The sequence below is a fragment of the Ictalurus furcatus genome, chromosome 12, assembly GCF_023375685.1.
Source record: "Ictalurus furcatus strain D&B chromosome 12, Billie_1.0, whole genome shotgun sequence".
Lineage (NCBI taxonomy): Eukaryota > Metazoa > Chordata > Actinopteri > Siluriformes > Ictaluridae > Ictalurus > Ictalurus furcatus.
This window is the reverse complement of record NC_071266.1, coordinates 18,149,555-18,164,447: the sequence shown is the minus strand read 5'-3', so window position 1 is coordinate 18,164,447 and position 14,893 is coordinate 18,149,555. Positions and strand designations below refer to the sequence as shown.

Sequence of the window (14,893 nt, the reverse complement as noted above, 5' to 3'; positions counted from 1 at the left end):
GCTTTACTGCTACAAGGCCTGGGCAACTTGCAATAACTGACAAACATGAATTCTGCTCTCCATTAGAAAATCCTAAAGGAGACTGTCCAGTCTTCAGTCTGTCAATTGAAACTCAAGCACAACTGGATTATGCAGCAAGACATTGAACCAAAGCATAGGAGTAAGTCTACCTCTGAATGACTACCTTAGCTTTAAATCAACAAAAATATTGTTTATTCAGGTTGACTTTGTAGGGTTTAATTTTGTTTGAAGATTTAAGACTATTTAGTACAAGACAAAAACAGAAGAAACCAGGATGTGAAAAGTATTTGCTCCAGCACTGTAAATGATTTCTCCAGTGACAAATGCACTCTAGTTTGTTGTAGTTTTACATTTATTAACCAACAACTGTATATTTCAATGTAAAGGAATTCCCCCCCCCCCAGAGTCCTTACTTTGTGTTATGCAGTTCCATTTTGAAGTACATGCCCAGTACAATGAGTAACTTGGACTATTTTCCTACTTTCATATTAGGTATGCTTAAGCAGACAGTTCCCTAGAAAGTGTTGTAAATATTCTTACCTAACAAATTCCATCATTCACCTTCAGTTCAAGCAGTAGTAAAGTATAAGGTTTTGTGCAGAGCTCATTGCCCTGAAATGGAAGGGCCACTGCTGTTAGTCGCACCATTTAAAACTAATCGTTCAAGGATTTTGCTAGAAAAAGGCAAAAACCAATTAAACTCCTTAATATTTGTAAGCAGTTAATTTCAAGATTACTGTAGATTTAGACCAAGATGCATCATGTGACAAACACAGACCAAACCCCCCTTTGATTTGAACATGTGTACAGCTAAAAAGGTCTCATTTACCAATCAATCACCACACACTCTTCAGGTTCATTAACAGACCAGTTGTTCATGTGTTTTATTGGTTAAAACAGGTTTCAAAGCACATCACATACTACAGGCTCACTTTCCCCTGATTATAGCTCACAGGCTTTCCATGAACCTTGCATTGCTAAAAAAACAAGTGTAAATCTATTTAACCAGTAAGGCAAGTCAGGTTTCACTGGTCTTGTGCCACGCACTTGCACTCAAGCCACTGTGGTACACAGTTCCTCAATTCTGCATCTGGCAGCATTTCATCCAGTCACTCCTGTGCAAGTGTCAATACCCAACTCAGGTCTGCTGCAACACACAATGTTCAATCAGTGCAACAAAGACACTGCATAACAGTTCATAGAAGTAACAAGATTAGCTGATCTCAGTCCCATATCCGCAAGCTTCATCCAGCAGTCACAAATTAAGATGGTGTCATCCTTGATCAGCTTTGAAAAATGTTTAAAAGTTTGTTCTATACAGTACTGACATACCTGTGGTAATGAGTACAACATGGTCCTGCACCAAGTAGGACACCATCCTAGACAAGAAAAACAAAAATAAGTCAATGTAGTTAGACTGATGTATGGGAGTAGCGTAGCTGCACCAGGCACCAGACAGCCCGAGCAGCCTAAATTCCACCCATTACTCTAGCACGTAGTTGGAGAACCTGTCCCACGGTAAAGAGCAAAGATCCTCAGAAACCGTGCATTGCAACATGCCGCAACAAAACATTTACGCAACTTACCTGTGTCAAGGCGAGCACCCATCACAGCCGGTTCATTCACAGCCTAACAAGAGAGACGAAATAAGTTACTATGAAGCTTGAATCATCATGAATTTAAAACTGGTCCAGACACTGACTCAGGGAAATGAGGATTTTGATTGTTTCATAATAGAGCTTTTCTCAGATAGGGCAAGTGGGTCATCATAGTCAGGTCAAAGTTTTTACAACCCCCAAAATAAATTTCCAAGTTACCTTTTCAGTTTGACTTCAGGATCATCTTGTCTGCCTGTCAGCAAGATTAACTTGCTACCATCTACAAAGAAAACTCTTGGTAAATATCAAATATTTATTACAAAAATTTAAATTATGCTTTATGCTACTAATTACCAATTTACACTACATGTACATTATACCACACAAGTAAACAGACTTAACAGGCTACCATGTTTAGGATACAGACATCAAATAATCTGGATTAAACCTCAGCAATGTAAATGGTCATTGTGAAGTGTCCTTTCCCTTAATGTTGCTGAAGTGGCTAAGGGGACAGCCGCACAGCGACCGTCGGTAAAAGTGATTATTTAGGCTCCCTTTTGATCGTCACCTGCTACAGGGAAACAGGAACGCCTTCGATAAGGGCCAGGAGTTTTCAGCGAAGTTGTACATGACACAAAAGTGATCATTTACCTTTCTTTAAGAATCACTTAAGGTCCATGTCTGCCTCTCAGCCAATTGCACCCATCTGTAAAGAAAACTTAGGATAAATACTTCAGTAATAAACAAAGCATGGAGCAAAGGCCTTTTGTGGCTCAGTGTTGAGGTAAAGAAATTCTCATAACAGTAGTTTTACTCTCAGATAGGGCAAGTAAGTAATCACAGCCAAAACTACAACATTAAAGGAGCATCAGAATGCAAATTACCAGCAAGTAGGTCATTTTCTTCTTTTGGGTGGAGTCAAACACTCTGAACATACCAACTGACCTGTAACATGAAAATGTCAGGAGTGTTACTCGTACACAATTTAACATAAGCAAAAGTTTACATGCAGTCCAAGGATGAGAATCCTGAAATACCAATATTGCCAAGTTCTCTGCTTACCAAGATTTGTTAATGACTAAAAAAAAAAAAAAAAAAAAAAAAAAAAAAAACACAAGTGATTTAATACAGCACAAGACATGCATCAGTCCCTCCAGGATTTCATGATCAAATTAACACAATCAAGCTTTGCAATATTCAGAGAAGCTTGCAATTTTTTAAAATTTTCTTCCAGATTTGGACCAAGACATGTGACATCACAACACATCTGTATCCTAAAAGAAGTTATGAAGGTGTCCTTTCCCTTAATGTTGCTGAAGTGGCTAAGGGGACAGCCACACAGCGACCGTCGGTAAAAGTGATTATTTAGGCTCCCTTCTGATCGCTGCCTGCTACAGGGAAACAGGAACGCCTTCGATAAGGGCCAAGTAGAGGAGTTTCCTACCATTTAAAATAATCTGTAGTGTCATCAGCAAGTTCTACTGTTTTTGCCTGAGCCACCTTGTGAATAAACTAGCATGGTATTTGCTGCAAGTCTATACACTCCTTCAGCCAATGTTCATGGAAAGATAGTGTAGCAATGTATTGCTTTAAATCTTACACACCCATGCTTATGCACATACTGCATAACAAATGGAATTTGTAATGGTTATAATGGGAATTGTTCTGGTTTTGATGCAAGCTGTTGTAGACCATTTAAGTCTCTACTGGTAAGATGTTGCCGTCTATTGGTGGCATGATTAATCTTGTGGATACCATTAAGGACCAATAATTGTAGGCTGGTGCAGTGGTATTTGAAGCAGAAACCATTAGAATCTGATCATTTCTATTTCCCCCCACAGCAGTAGTTTGTCAAGACACCAAAAGTTGATGCTAGTTTATGAGGGATTTACTACTTCATAGACCTTATCTGAACTCATTCTCCATTTACAATACATCTCATTTGATTCCATTTCCCAATACAAACAAATTATGAAGCCCCAGTGATTCTGACTAGGATACAGTATTTCCCCAAGGATGAACAAACATCAGCACAAACTCCTGCATGAAAAACACGACCATTTAACAATACCCCAATCCAGCAACTTTTGGGATCTGCATAATCAATTACTTCCAATAGGGAGTGGAGACATTTTGTAGCATTGAGCAAGTTCATCGGTTGGATTATAAACCCTGGACAGTGCACTAAACACTGCCCATATGCATATTATTTCCTATACACTTACTCAATGTATAACAAAAGTAGAAACATTGAGATTTTCACAGCAAGAGCTTCTACATATGCTGAAACACTCAGGTAGTTATAGTCTGTCAAATATAGAGTTACTGGCTATTACTTTTCATGCAAGCGTGCCAAGAGGTCACAAGCCCGGGGGGGGGGGGGGCTAGGGCCTTGGCACTATTCCCCAGAAAGCCTGCCGCTGTCCCATATAACTAGATAAAGATTACGCACGTTGTTCTTCTCTAGCACGGATATAATCCATGATCTTACATGGTACTAGATTATACACTGAATTGAGTGCACTGATGATACTAAATTTAAATCACCCTTGAGAACTAGGACTTCTGATCAAAGAACAAAGCACAGCCATGAAGCACACACGTGGAAAAGTGCAGAAATGTCCAAGAAATCTGTAAACTCTCTGAAAATTGCCAAAATATCTCACTGCCAAGTATTCAGCGTACCCGAATATAAACCCAAACTACAATGATGACATTTAAAACTTTCCGATGCTTTAGGATTGCGATTACTCACCATTACAGCTCCAGCACAAAAGTAAGAGGACGAAGAAGGGCGGCGTTTCCTCTTATGTGTGCAGCTTCGACACGCTGATTGGCTGAGTGATTGCGCTAAAGCACACAGCATTGTGGGAAATGTAGTGTCAGACCTTCATCTTCCATTTGTGAAATGAAGTAAAACAAAATACAAATACTAATCATTGCAACCAAATACTATTACTGCACCAGTTATGCAACATTATTTGACAAATAAAATAAGATCTAAATGTGTGTATATATATATACATATAATATATTATATATATATATATATATATATATATATATATATATATATATATATATATATATATATATATATAAAACAATAAATTCTCGATGTGTATCATGGGACCTATTAGAGCCATGGTACAAAAAAATCTACAAAAAAATTTTTGAACTGTAATTTTACCTTTATTCAGTGAACACACAAAACTAAGGAAGGTAGAGGTAATATTAATGATAATATATGATTATTTAATGCTTAAATAGGCTTATATACTTAAACCAGTTTGCTTATTTTAACAGTCAGTAACACAGCAGAGTAAACATAATAAAATTACTGTGAAGAACAAAAACATTAACTGCATACATTGGTTTGAATTACTGTTATCGCAATTTGGCTTCTTGTAGAATTGCAGTGCTGCTTTATGAGACTTGATATTTTAAAATAAATATATAAATAGATAGATAGGCAGATAGATATATGGATAGATGGATAGATAGATAGATGGATAGATAGATAGATTTTAAAATGTCTGGGTTTTTTTTTTTTACAAGCCTTTATTCATAATCTACAGACTGAGGCTATCCAGAAATCCAAACTACAGGGTACTCATCCCACATATAATAATAATCCATTCATCCATCCATTTTCTGCAAGACTTATCCTACACAGGGTTGTAGGGAGCCTGGAGCCTATCCCAGGGAACTCGGGGCACAAGGCAGGGGACACCCTGGACGGATTTCCAACCCATCACAGGGCACAATCGCACACACATTCACACACTACGGACAATTTAGAGATGGCAATCAGCCTACAATGCTGAGTGGATTGGACTGGAGTACCCAGAGGAAACCCCCAAAGCACAGGGAGAGTATGCAACTCTACATACACAAGGTGGAGGCGGGAATCAAATCCCCAACCGTGGAGGTGCAAGGCAAACATGCTAAGACTACAATAATAATAATAATAATAATAATAATAATAATAATAATAATAATAATATGCACCATGAGGTACAGCTGGTCCTCTCCAATCGCCTCATACTTGTTGGACATTATACAAAGATACAAAGCATTCACTGGACCTAATGCATTTTAAAGAGATCACTGCTCATACTTTACAACTGACTGCAGACATTGGGGGAAGGCATGCTTTGGCTTTCTCTAAAAACAAATTTGCCTCATCAGACCATCAGACTTTTTCCAGATACTCAGGGGTCCAGGTTTTGTGCTCTTTACACCAAGTGACTTTAAACACTGTTTTTTTTGATACAACGGGTTTCTGAATTGCAGCCCTGCAGGTTTGCGAAACTCACAGCATATCATTTTTGTTGCAAGTGGATAACAGAGGTATACGCATTCCAGTCTGTGGTTATTTTTATGGCTGTGTTTTTAAGGCATTTATCCAATAAATTGTCCATCTATTCTTGTCAGTGAGTATCAACTTGCACCGCCATACCTCTTTGGTAATGTTGCTTGTCCATGTTTGACATATGCTGCCATGATTTTGAGACTGTAGCCCTTAAAACAGTAAACAATTTTCCTGTTTTGCGAGTAAGATCAGGTGGGACTAGCTCCATATAGGCTAGGCCAGAGTTTAGGGTTAGGGTTAGGCAAGATAGGCTTTGTCAGATGTGCTACACTATACGACCAAAAGTATGTGGAAAATTGACCATCACAACCATATGTGAGTCTTCCCCAAACTGTTTCCACAGAGTTGGAAGCACACAATTGTATAGGATGCCTTTGCATGCTGCACCATTACCATTTCCCTTCACTGGAACTAAGACACTGGAACCAAACCTGTTCCAGCATGACAATGTTTAAACAATCAATCTAACAGGAAACACCTGGGTAACAAGAAACACCTGTCAATCACATGTTCCAATATTTTTGCTTGCCTACAAATTTGGTGGTCTGATACAAAATGTGCTATGTTTTATGTCACTTAACACGTCTACATATAAATACCAGGAAATAAAAGCTGAAATGCTAAACTTGCTTCATCTTTTGATCTCAAACCCAAATCTCTTCAGTCTACAGCAAAAACAAAAATAAAAATATGAATTGGTCTTGCAGTTCCAATAGTTTTGGAGGGGACTGTATGTACTGTACATATCTCAGAACTGTCACATCCACCTGGGACATTACACCTCTACGCCTGTAGAGGGCACCCTCTCTTGAATACTAAGGACACTTCTTCTAAACTCACAGCTTCCTGCTACATCCTGCTTTAACTTATATAAGCACATTATTAACAAACATTCTTTGTGAAGTCTTGTTTACATTCCTGCATGTTCAAGTTGAGTTTTTAATCTAGTAACTACTATTGCTGTGTTTGACCTTTTCCTTGTTAACAACTGTTCTTTGGATTGGACTGATTTATCTGTGGATCTCTACGTTTGACTATTGCCTGAATTCTGACCTTGATTCTGGACATTGTGCCGAATTGTGTAATAAACCTCCTGCACATGGATTCTCACACATCTGCTGAGTCCTGTCCATTACAGGAACACTGAGCACAAGGCAGGAAGACACCACGAATGGGACCCCAGTCCATGCAGGGCATCATGCACACACACACACACACACACACACACAGTTATTCACACCTACAGGCATTTTAACATAACATGTTGACCTACTGGTATGTTTTTTGGAAGGTAGGAGGAAATTGGAGAACATGGAGGAAATGTTTATACATATACATTTTGAATATATATGCTCTTAAATGGGTCAGGGACTGGTTTAAAATGGAATACTATAATATTTAGATCAGGTATGTAGCATCATTGAGAACTAAAGAAGCAAATTTCAGACACCAAACACATGTTGAATGATCAGTTACATTTGGAGTAAAGCGAAAAAACCTTGCAAAGGGCAGTCCTTTGATCATTAGTTTAGGTTTCAGTACCATGGACAGGGCCAATGTCCACATCAGTAACTGTTCTCAGGATGCCATGTTGCGCTTGTTTGGTAGCTCAGATTTAAAAAAGAATTAAAAATCTACTTATAGATGTGTTTCTCAATCTGGGTGCATTGTTGTGGTTTTAATTAACACAAATTAACAATCCAGAACTGGTTTATTTAGAAGAGGGAAACACCAAAATGTGCAAGGGGTACCACAGGACCAGGATTGAGAAAAACTGCCACAGATTCCCAACCCTGGTCCTGGAGTCCATGTCCTATACATTATTTGTGTCTTCCCTGCTTCCTACACACCTGATTAGTTGTCATGGGTGTGTTAGAGTGGGGGAAACACTAACATATTCAGGAAAGGGAGTACTCCAGGACCAGGGTTGGGAACCTGTGCTACAGGCTACTAAATAACTGGACTGCAAACTTGGACCTATGGTGCAGTCTTATGCAAATGTGGGCATCCCTGATCCTGGTGAAATGATGTACATAAAACTGCATTACAACCTGCAATGGGCGCAATCTTTTTTAATTGTTCAATCTTTTTTTTTTTATTATTGAATTTCATCGTTAAATAAAATAAATAAAACTTTTCCTCATCCACAAGAATACAAAGAGTGTTAGCTGGCTGAAGAAGAATTTAAAAAATCCAAACATCTGGAGGCTTTGATTTCTGACAAAGGGGGTATTCTTAAGTATTGACTGACACGATGCTCAAACTTTTGCACATATCAAATTTTCTGTTTCGTTTCCAACATGTTAAATTCAGCAAATACACAGTAGGTCTAATGGTGCATTAAATGGTGGACCATAAAAATTGTATTTAAAAAGTGTAGGGTTATTTTAAAAATAACCCTACACTATATGGCCAAATATTTGTGGACACCTGACCATCACACCCATATGTGGTTCTTCCTCGAACTGTTGCCACAAAGTTGTAAGTGTACAATTGTCTATAAAGTCTATGCTGTACGCTGTAGTGTTACAATTTCCCTTCACTGGAACTAAGAGGCACAAACCTGTTCCAGCATGACAATATCCCTGTGCACAAAGCATCTCTATGAAGAGATGGTTTACCAAGGTCAGAGTAGAAGAACTCAAGTGTCCTGCACAGATCCATGACCTCAACCTCACTGAATACTTATGGGATGAACTGGAACACCGACTGCACCCCGGGCCTCCTCGACCCAACATCAGTGACTGACCTTAGTAATGCTCTTGTAGCTGAATGAACACAAATAAAAAATCCCCACAGCCACGCTCCCAAATATAGTGGAAAGCCTTCCCAGAAGAGTGGAGCTTATTATAACAGCAAAGGGGGACAACTTATGGAATGGGATATTCAACAAGCAGACATGTGGGTGTGACGATGAGCTGTCCACAAACCTTTGGCCATACAGTGTAGGTTGTAGCTCCCTGCACAACCTGTTTTTTTTTTTGTTTTTTTTTTTTTAAACATTTTATTTAGAAAAGCCTCAAAATTTGACCTGGTGTGCCAACACGTGCATAAGATGGTATATCTTAAACGCAGTGTCAGTTGCTGTACTTTAATCACAATTGCTTTACACAAGCAATAAGGTCACCTCAGTATATCTGAATGACATAATAGGGCTACGTGTACAGGGCATGTCCTATCTGTATTATTTCACCGGGTTTTCCTGTTTCCTCTACGGTGCGTGAGCGCAGTAACAAAAAAAGCATTGCGTGTTTGCATCTCTTGGCACAAAAGCGCACTGATCGTGAGGTAGTGAAGCGCATCGAAGGCCACGTGACTGCAACGGCACACACGCGCGCGCACACACACGCGCACACACCCGCGCGCTCCAAGCTCGTTTTGGCTCGCGCCCGCTGGCCTCGCCGTGAGCGCCACACCGCGTTCGTGCGCTTTGTTGTTCCCAGAAACCTTCGACCTGAGCGCTCGATCTCAGCTCGCCATGCGATGGATATTCTGTGGCAATACCAGTTCAGGATTATTCTGCTCGGCGACTCGACGGTCGGCAAATCGTCTCTGCTTAAACGGTTCACGGACGGCGTGTACAGCGATGTGGCGGATCCGACGGTCGGGGTAGATTTCTACGCCCGATCACTCGATATAGAACCGGGGGTAAAGATCAAACTGCAGCTGTGGGACACCGCCGGGCAAGAGAGATTCAGGTGTTTGTTATGCGCGCGCGCGCGACCACACACACACACACACACACACAGCCTGTTTTCTGTCCTGCTAGCAAACAGTCTTCCGTCATCTGAGACACCTGCATAAACAAACCCTCTAAATAACTCTATGAAGCATTAGCTTTAGTATATAATATATAATATACTATATGGCAGCCTTATTTAGGGCTATAGGGCTATTTCATTTATATGAATCGTCCATATAATTTTTTTTACCTTCCTGCATAAACAACGCCTAACGGTAGCACCATAAACCACAAAAACCTCATTTGAGTCTCGTCAGCATTTTCATGACAAGAGATTAACATCAACATTTTTTTTTCCGCCATAACACTGAAGTACGCGGTGCATAAATATTGGCATCCATAATTTTTGTGATTTGTGGCAGTGTCTACACTCCTTGATTCTTTGCTCCCTGATGACTCGATGAATTGAGCAAATAAACAAACCCACTTCATGATCCACCCATACAGCTCATGGCATAGTCACATCTAGAGAAGTACACACCCGCCTGTGCTCTTACAACCTCAGTTCACACTAATTTGTCAATGCAACATTCAAAAGGATATTGCAAATCGTATTTTCTTTCCTGGAACATAAGAACCTCTTACAGGAACTGGAAGATTTGTTGAGGTTTATAAGATGATAAGGCTAATCTGGTGCTTTAAAATGTTTTCTTTTAAAAAAAAAAAAAAAAAAAAAAAAAAAAAAAAAAAATATATATATATATATATATATATATATATATATATATATATATATACATACACACACACACACACACACACACACACATACACTCACCATCCACTTTATTAGGAACATCTGCACATTCATGCAGTTATCTAAAATCAGCCAATCGTATAGCAGCAGCACACAGCAAAATATAATGCAGATTCAGGAGCTTCAGTTAATGCTCACATCAAACATCAGAATGAAGAAGAACATGTGATCTCTGTGACTTTGATTGTGGCATGGATGTTGGTAGCAGAAAGTCTGGTTTGAGTATTTCAGAAACTGTTGCAATCTGGATATTTTCCACACACAACAGTCTCTAGAGTTTACACAGAATGGTGCGAAAAACAAAAAACGCCTTGTTGATAAGAGAGGTCAGAGGAAAACGGGCAGATTCAAGCTGGTTCAAGCTGCCAGGAAGGATGAGGTGGATGGGCTACAACAGCAGAAGACCACATTGGGTTCCACACCTGTCAGCCAAGAACAAGAATCTGACTCCATCATGGGCACAGGCTCACCCAAACTGGACAGTTAAAGATGAGAAAAAAAATCACCTGGTCTTTTTCTAGTCTTCAACTGTCCAGTTTGGGTGAGCCTGTGCCCATGATGGTGTCAGATTCTTGTTCTTGGCTGACAGAAGTGGAACCTGTTGTGGTTTTCTTCTGTTGTAGCCCATCCACCTGAAGGTTCGATGTTTTGTGCATGATGAGATGCTTTTCTGGTCACTACGGTTGTAAACTGTGCTTATTTGAGTTACTATAAACTTCCTGTCAACTCAGACCAGTCTGGTCATTCTCCTCTGATCTCTTTCATCAAGAAGGTGTTTCAGCCTGCAGACCCTCCGCACACAGAATATTTTTAGTTTTTCACACACACTGTGTAAACTCTAGAGACTGTTGTGTAGTTTCTGCAATACTCAGACCAGCCCTTCTGGTGCCAACATCCATACCATGATCAAAGTCACAGAGATCACACTTTTTCTTCATTCTGATGCTTGATGTGAACATTAACTGAAGCTCTTGACCTCTATCTGCATTATTTTCTGCATTGCACTGCTGCCACATGATTGGTTGATTAGCCAACTGCATGAATGTGCAGTTTTACAGGCGTTCTGCGTCATACATATGGTTATAAGATGGTCATGTTTAGGTTATAAAAGACTGGTTCATTCATATTCAGAAACCACTTTATTCTGGTCATGGTCATGGTGGATCCCGAGAACACATGCACATAAGGCAAGAGAATTCATACCAGATGGGAAAACAGTACATTGCAGGGCACCATGCACACACATTCACACCTAGTAGCACATAGTCAATCCACCTACCTGAGGTAGGAGGAAACCAGAGAACCCAGAGGAAACCCACACAGACATGAGGAGAACATGAAACTCAACACAGTCAGTAACCTGAGATCAGGATTGAACCGGGGACCCTGGAGTTGTGAGGTGACAGTGCTACCTACCGTGTTGCCCACTGATTGATTTGGCAGAACAGCACATTTAAATCAGTACAACTTTATCAGATCCTATGATCAAATCAATAATAAAAAAAAACAACAACAATGATAACACTGTTGTCTAAAGCATTTTGTGTCTGTTTTCGTTTAGGTCCATTACAACCTCCTACTACCGCAATTCGGTCGGCGGACTCCTGGTGTTTGACCTGACCAATCGCAAGAGCTTTGAGCATGTGCGTGAATGGTACCGCGAAGTCACTGAGCACATCCTGCCGCACCACATGGTCTACATCTTGATCGGCCACAAGAGTGACCTGAGCCGAGAGCGCAAAGTGCACCGCGATGAGGCCGAGCAGCTGGCGGCCGAGTTGGGTGTGCGCTATGTGGAGACGTCAGCGAAGTGCAACAGCAATGTGGAGCGCGCCTTCGAGCTTCTGGCACGCGACATCTATGAGCTGATGAAGATGGGTGAGATCTCGGCGCGTGACGGCTGGGACGGTGTCAAAAGCGGCCTCACAGCTAAAGTCCTTTACCCAGCCGAGGAAGAGGCAGAGAGAGAGAAGAGCTGCAACTGCTGACTTGGGGTGTTCGCCTTTAACCTCTCACCTGTGTCAGTCAGTTGTCCTTGCTGGGTTCACGCTTTCACTTCCTGTATTGCAAGTCGAGCTCGCTGCTTGTCCCTGCATTATCTGTCTGTCCCCATCTTGAGACGTGTGGTTCTATGAATAAGCACCATGCAATACTGGTTAAAAAAAATGGTCTCCTTCTTTTTGGATAGGCTTCAGGTTGGATAAATATAAGCTTGGATGGACAGCACATGGTTCTAAGCAAGAGTAGTAAGATGCAGGAAGGTGCTTGGAGACATCGTTGGTTGAAAGAGATGGCAGCGGAATTCTGTTTTCCCTGTATTCTTTTTGAGCTTTAAATCTCTTGTTGTTTTTGTCACACAGTGTTAAATCACTGAAGAGGAATGTAGTGTACTTTCTTTTTGCGGAATGCTGTACTCCAACCACTCCACCTATTCCACCATGGTTTAACCTTTACTTTCATTTGGTGCAAACACGGTCACATATCTTCACATGAACTCACACATGAAGATACACATGAACTTGCTAGGTTTCATGCAGATTATGTAATTCATTATTCCATCAAGAATGTGCATTGTGGTTAACATGTAAATGAATCATGCAAAATCAGCAGTGGGAAAACTGTCAAACTAAGTGGCAAATTTGGTGCTGTGAAAAAGTATACGCTGTACACTGAGACACAGAAATTCCTAGATTCCCGGCTGATCTCACTTTCTGTATGCTACTGCGTCTGTCATTAGTACCTGAAATGTTAGCAATGCCATGTGCCAAAATTCTGGCACTGTAATACGGTACTGTAGGAATGATCATGTAATAACTGAACCTTATCATCAAACTGAAATATCCAATCTATCACCTCTGAGTTTATACTCAAACTTGAGTTTTCTAGCAAATTGAAGAATGAATTTGAGTGCCATCATATTTGTTCTGTCACTAGCTCTTCCTTCTGTGGTGGCTTGTGACCTGAACATTACTGCACCCTCTCAGAAAATCCATTTTTACAAGCTTCCTCTCAGTGAAAACAGAGAATGGGTACACAGCCACATTCAGCTCTAGATGTGCCAAACTCTTAATAATGTGAGCTGAAACAGGCTTTCATTTAAAAAAATGGGCTATTTTTTCATACTGTATGCAATCTAGCTATAAGCATATATATACAGTACTGTGCAAAAGTCTTGGCACCCATTTTTTTTTTTTTTTAGTACAAACTGCATTATAGATTTTTATTTGATGACTTCTACATTATCGAGTCGGTACAAAAACATTTTAGTTTTCCAGCACAAAATTAAATATTACAGAAAATGTTTGTATGTCAGTAAAGAAAACAGCATATTACATAAGAGATTACTTTTCAGAAAAAAAAAACATAATGAAGGTTGCTGGGTTTTGCTGCAAAAAATAAAAAGAAAGTGCAACATTCAACGTCTCCAGAAGAACTGGGTCTGGTTCTGCAAGATGCTCAGCAAAATTTACAGCTCATTTCCTTATAAAACTGCACAAATTTTACCCGAGATTACTATTTTTTTTTTCAAAAAGCAAAGGGTCATCTCATCAAATATTGATTTTATTGACTCTTTATAGTATTTTTTTTTTTAATGTAGAAGCATTTAGTTTTATTATTTTTAAAGGCATCTTTGGTCTACAGCATTTATTTGCATGTGCCTAAGACTGTTGCACAGTACTACAGAGGTGTTGCATCTATAAGGGTCATCTAGGTCATTTTGCTCATCCAGTAGTAGTAAGTCAAATCCGAGGTACAATCTCAATTCTACTTGACTGAGAGCTATTATATATACACATACAATAGTAGACAAATTTTTATAAACGCTCTGTGTTTGCCCATTCCCAAGTTTTTGGCTTGGTTGTAAACTGCACAGTTATTATCAAACCTAAATAGAGAAGATATTAACTTGTTTATTAATTGGATAAACATAAGGTCATGCCTTTTTACTTCCTAAGAGCGAGGACATCTTGCAAGCTAGAAATGATGTTATCACCTAGCTAGCGATGTTAACTAGCCTAAAATGGTAGCTAACATAATATATAATCAATCAGTTTTATGTGTTATAATTTTGCTTTGTTTGTTGTAAATAGGTGCCATAAACAGTATACATTTTTTTTCTACATAATCTCCATTGTGTTCAAAGCAAGTGTTCCAGAGCTTAACTCTGGATTCATCTAGAAAAAGAAAAATATTAGAATCTAATTTATGTTGTACTTTTAAGGTTTTCATTTGACTCACGCACATATATATTATAAGTAATATAAGTAATACATTTTTTTTTTAACCAAAGGTTACCATGCAGTAGGATTTAGGAAGGTGTGATGGAAAATGGCTAAATAAAAATAATTCTTTAATTTAATCATGAATTAAAAAACAAAACATAATCTGGAGACATT

The 14,893-nt window shown here is 39.4% G+C and overlaps 1 protein-coding gene, 1 long non-coding RNA gene and 4 other non-coding genes across 7 annotated transcripts; 1 reads left to right on the top strand and 5 right to left on the bottom strand.

Moving 5' to 3' along the window:
• Positions 1-876: 876 nt before the first annotated feature.
• Positions 877-4,443, bottom strand: LOC128615812 (uncharacterized). 2 transcript variants are annotated; one of them, XR_008387295.1, is made up of 7 exons: positions 4,378-4,443; positions 2,507-2,567; positions 2,274-2,328; positions 1,839-1,899; positions 1,608-1,650; positions 1,354-1,400; positions 877-1,168 (listed from the first exon to the last, which is right to left on the bottom strand). It is a non-coding gene; the product is annotated as an uncharacterized LOC128615812 (long non-coding RNA). The 2 variants fall into 2 exon arrangements; XR_008387296.1 differs by having other exon boundaries at positions 877-1,165.
• On the bottom strand, positions 1,237-1,309 carry LOC128616392 (small nucleolar RNA SNORD99). The gene has a single exon (XR_008387441.1). It is a non-coding gene; the product is annotated as a small nucleolar RNA SNORD99 (small nucleolar RNA).
• On the bottom strand, positions 1,718-1,798 carry LOC128616382 (small nucleolar RNA SNORD103/SNORD85). Its single transcript, XR_008387432.1, has one exon. It is a non-coding gene; the product is annotated as a small nucleolar RNA SNORD103/SNORD85 (small nucleolar RNA).
• Positions 2,093-2,230, bottom strand: LOC128616383 (small nucleolar RNA SNORA16B/SNORA16A family). The gene has a single exon (XR_008387433.1). It is a non-coding gene; the product is annotated as a small nucleolar RNA SNORA16B/SNORA16A family (small nucleolar RNA).
• On the bottom strand, positions 2,913-3,050 carry LOC128616384 (small nucleolar RNA SNORA16B/SNORA16A family). The gene has a single exon (XR_008387434.1). It is a non-coding gene; the product is annotated as a small nucleolar RNA SNORA16B/SNORA16A family (small nucleolar RNA).
• Positions 4,444-8,869: 4,426 nt separating the features above from the next.
• Positions 8,870-12,602, top strand: rab42a (RAB42, member RAS oncogene family a). Its single transcript, XM_053638731.1, has 2 exons — positions 8,870-9,695; positions 12,058-12,602. The coding sequence occupies exons 1-2, from the start codon at positions 9,481-9,483 to the stop codon at positions 12,482-12,484; spliced, it is 642 nt and encodes a 213-aa protein (XP_053494706.1). The 5' UTR covers positions 8,870-9,480; the 3' UTR covers positions 12,485-12,602.
• The last annotated feature ends 2,291 nt before the right edge of the window (positions 12,603-14,893 follow it).

Coding starts and splice junctions, on each gene's coding strand:
- rab42a (XM_053638731.1), top strand. CDS start 9,481: ATGGATATTCTGTGGCAATACCAGTTCAGGATTATTCTGCTCGGCGAC. Junction 9,696..12,057: donor GCCGGGCAAGAGAGATTCAG/GTGTTTGTTATG, acceptor GTTTTCGTTTAG/GTCCATTACAACCTCCTACT.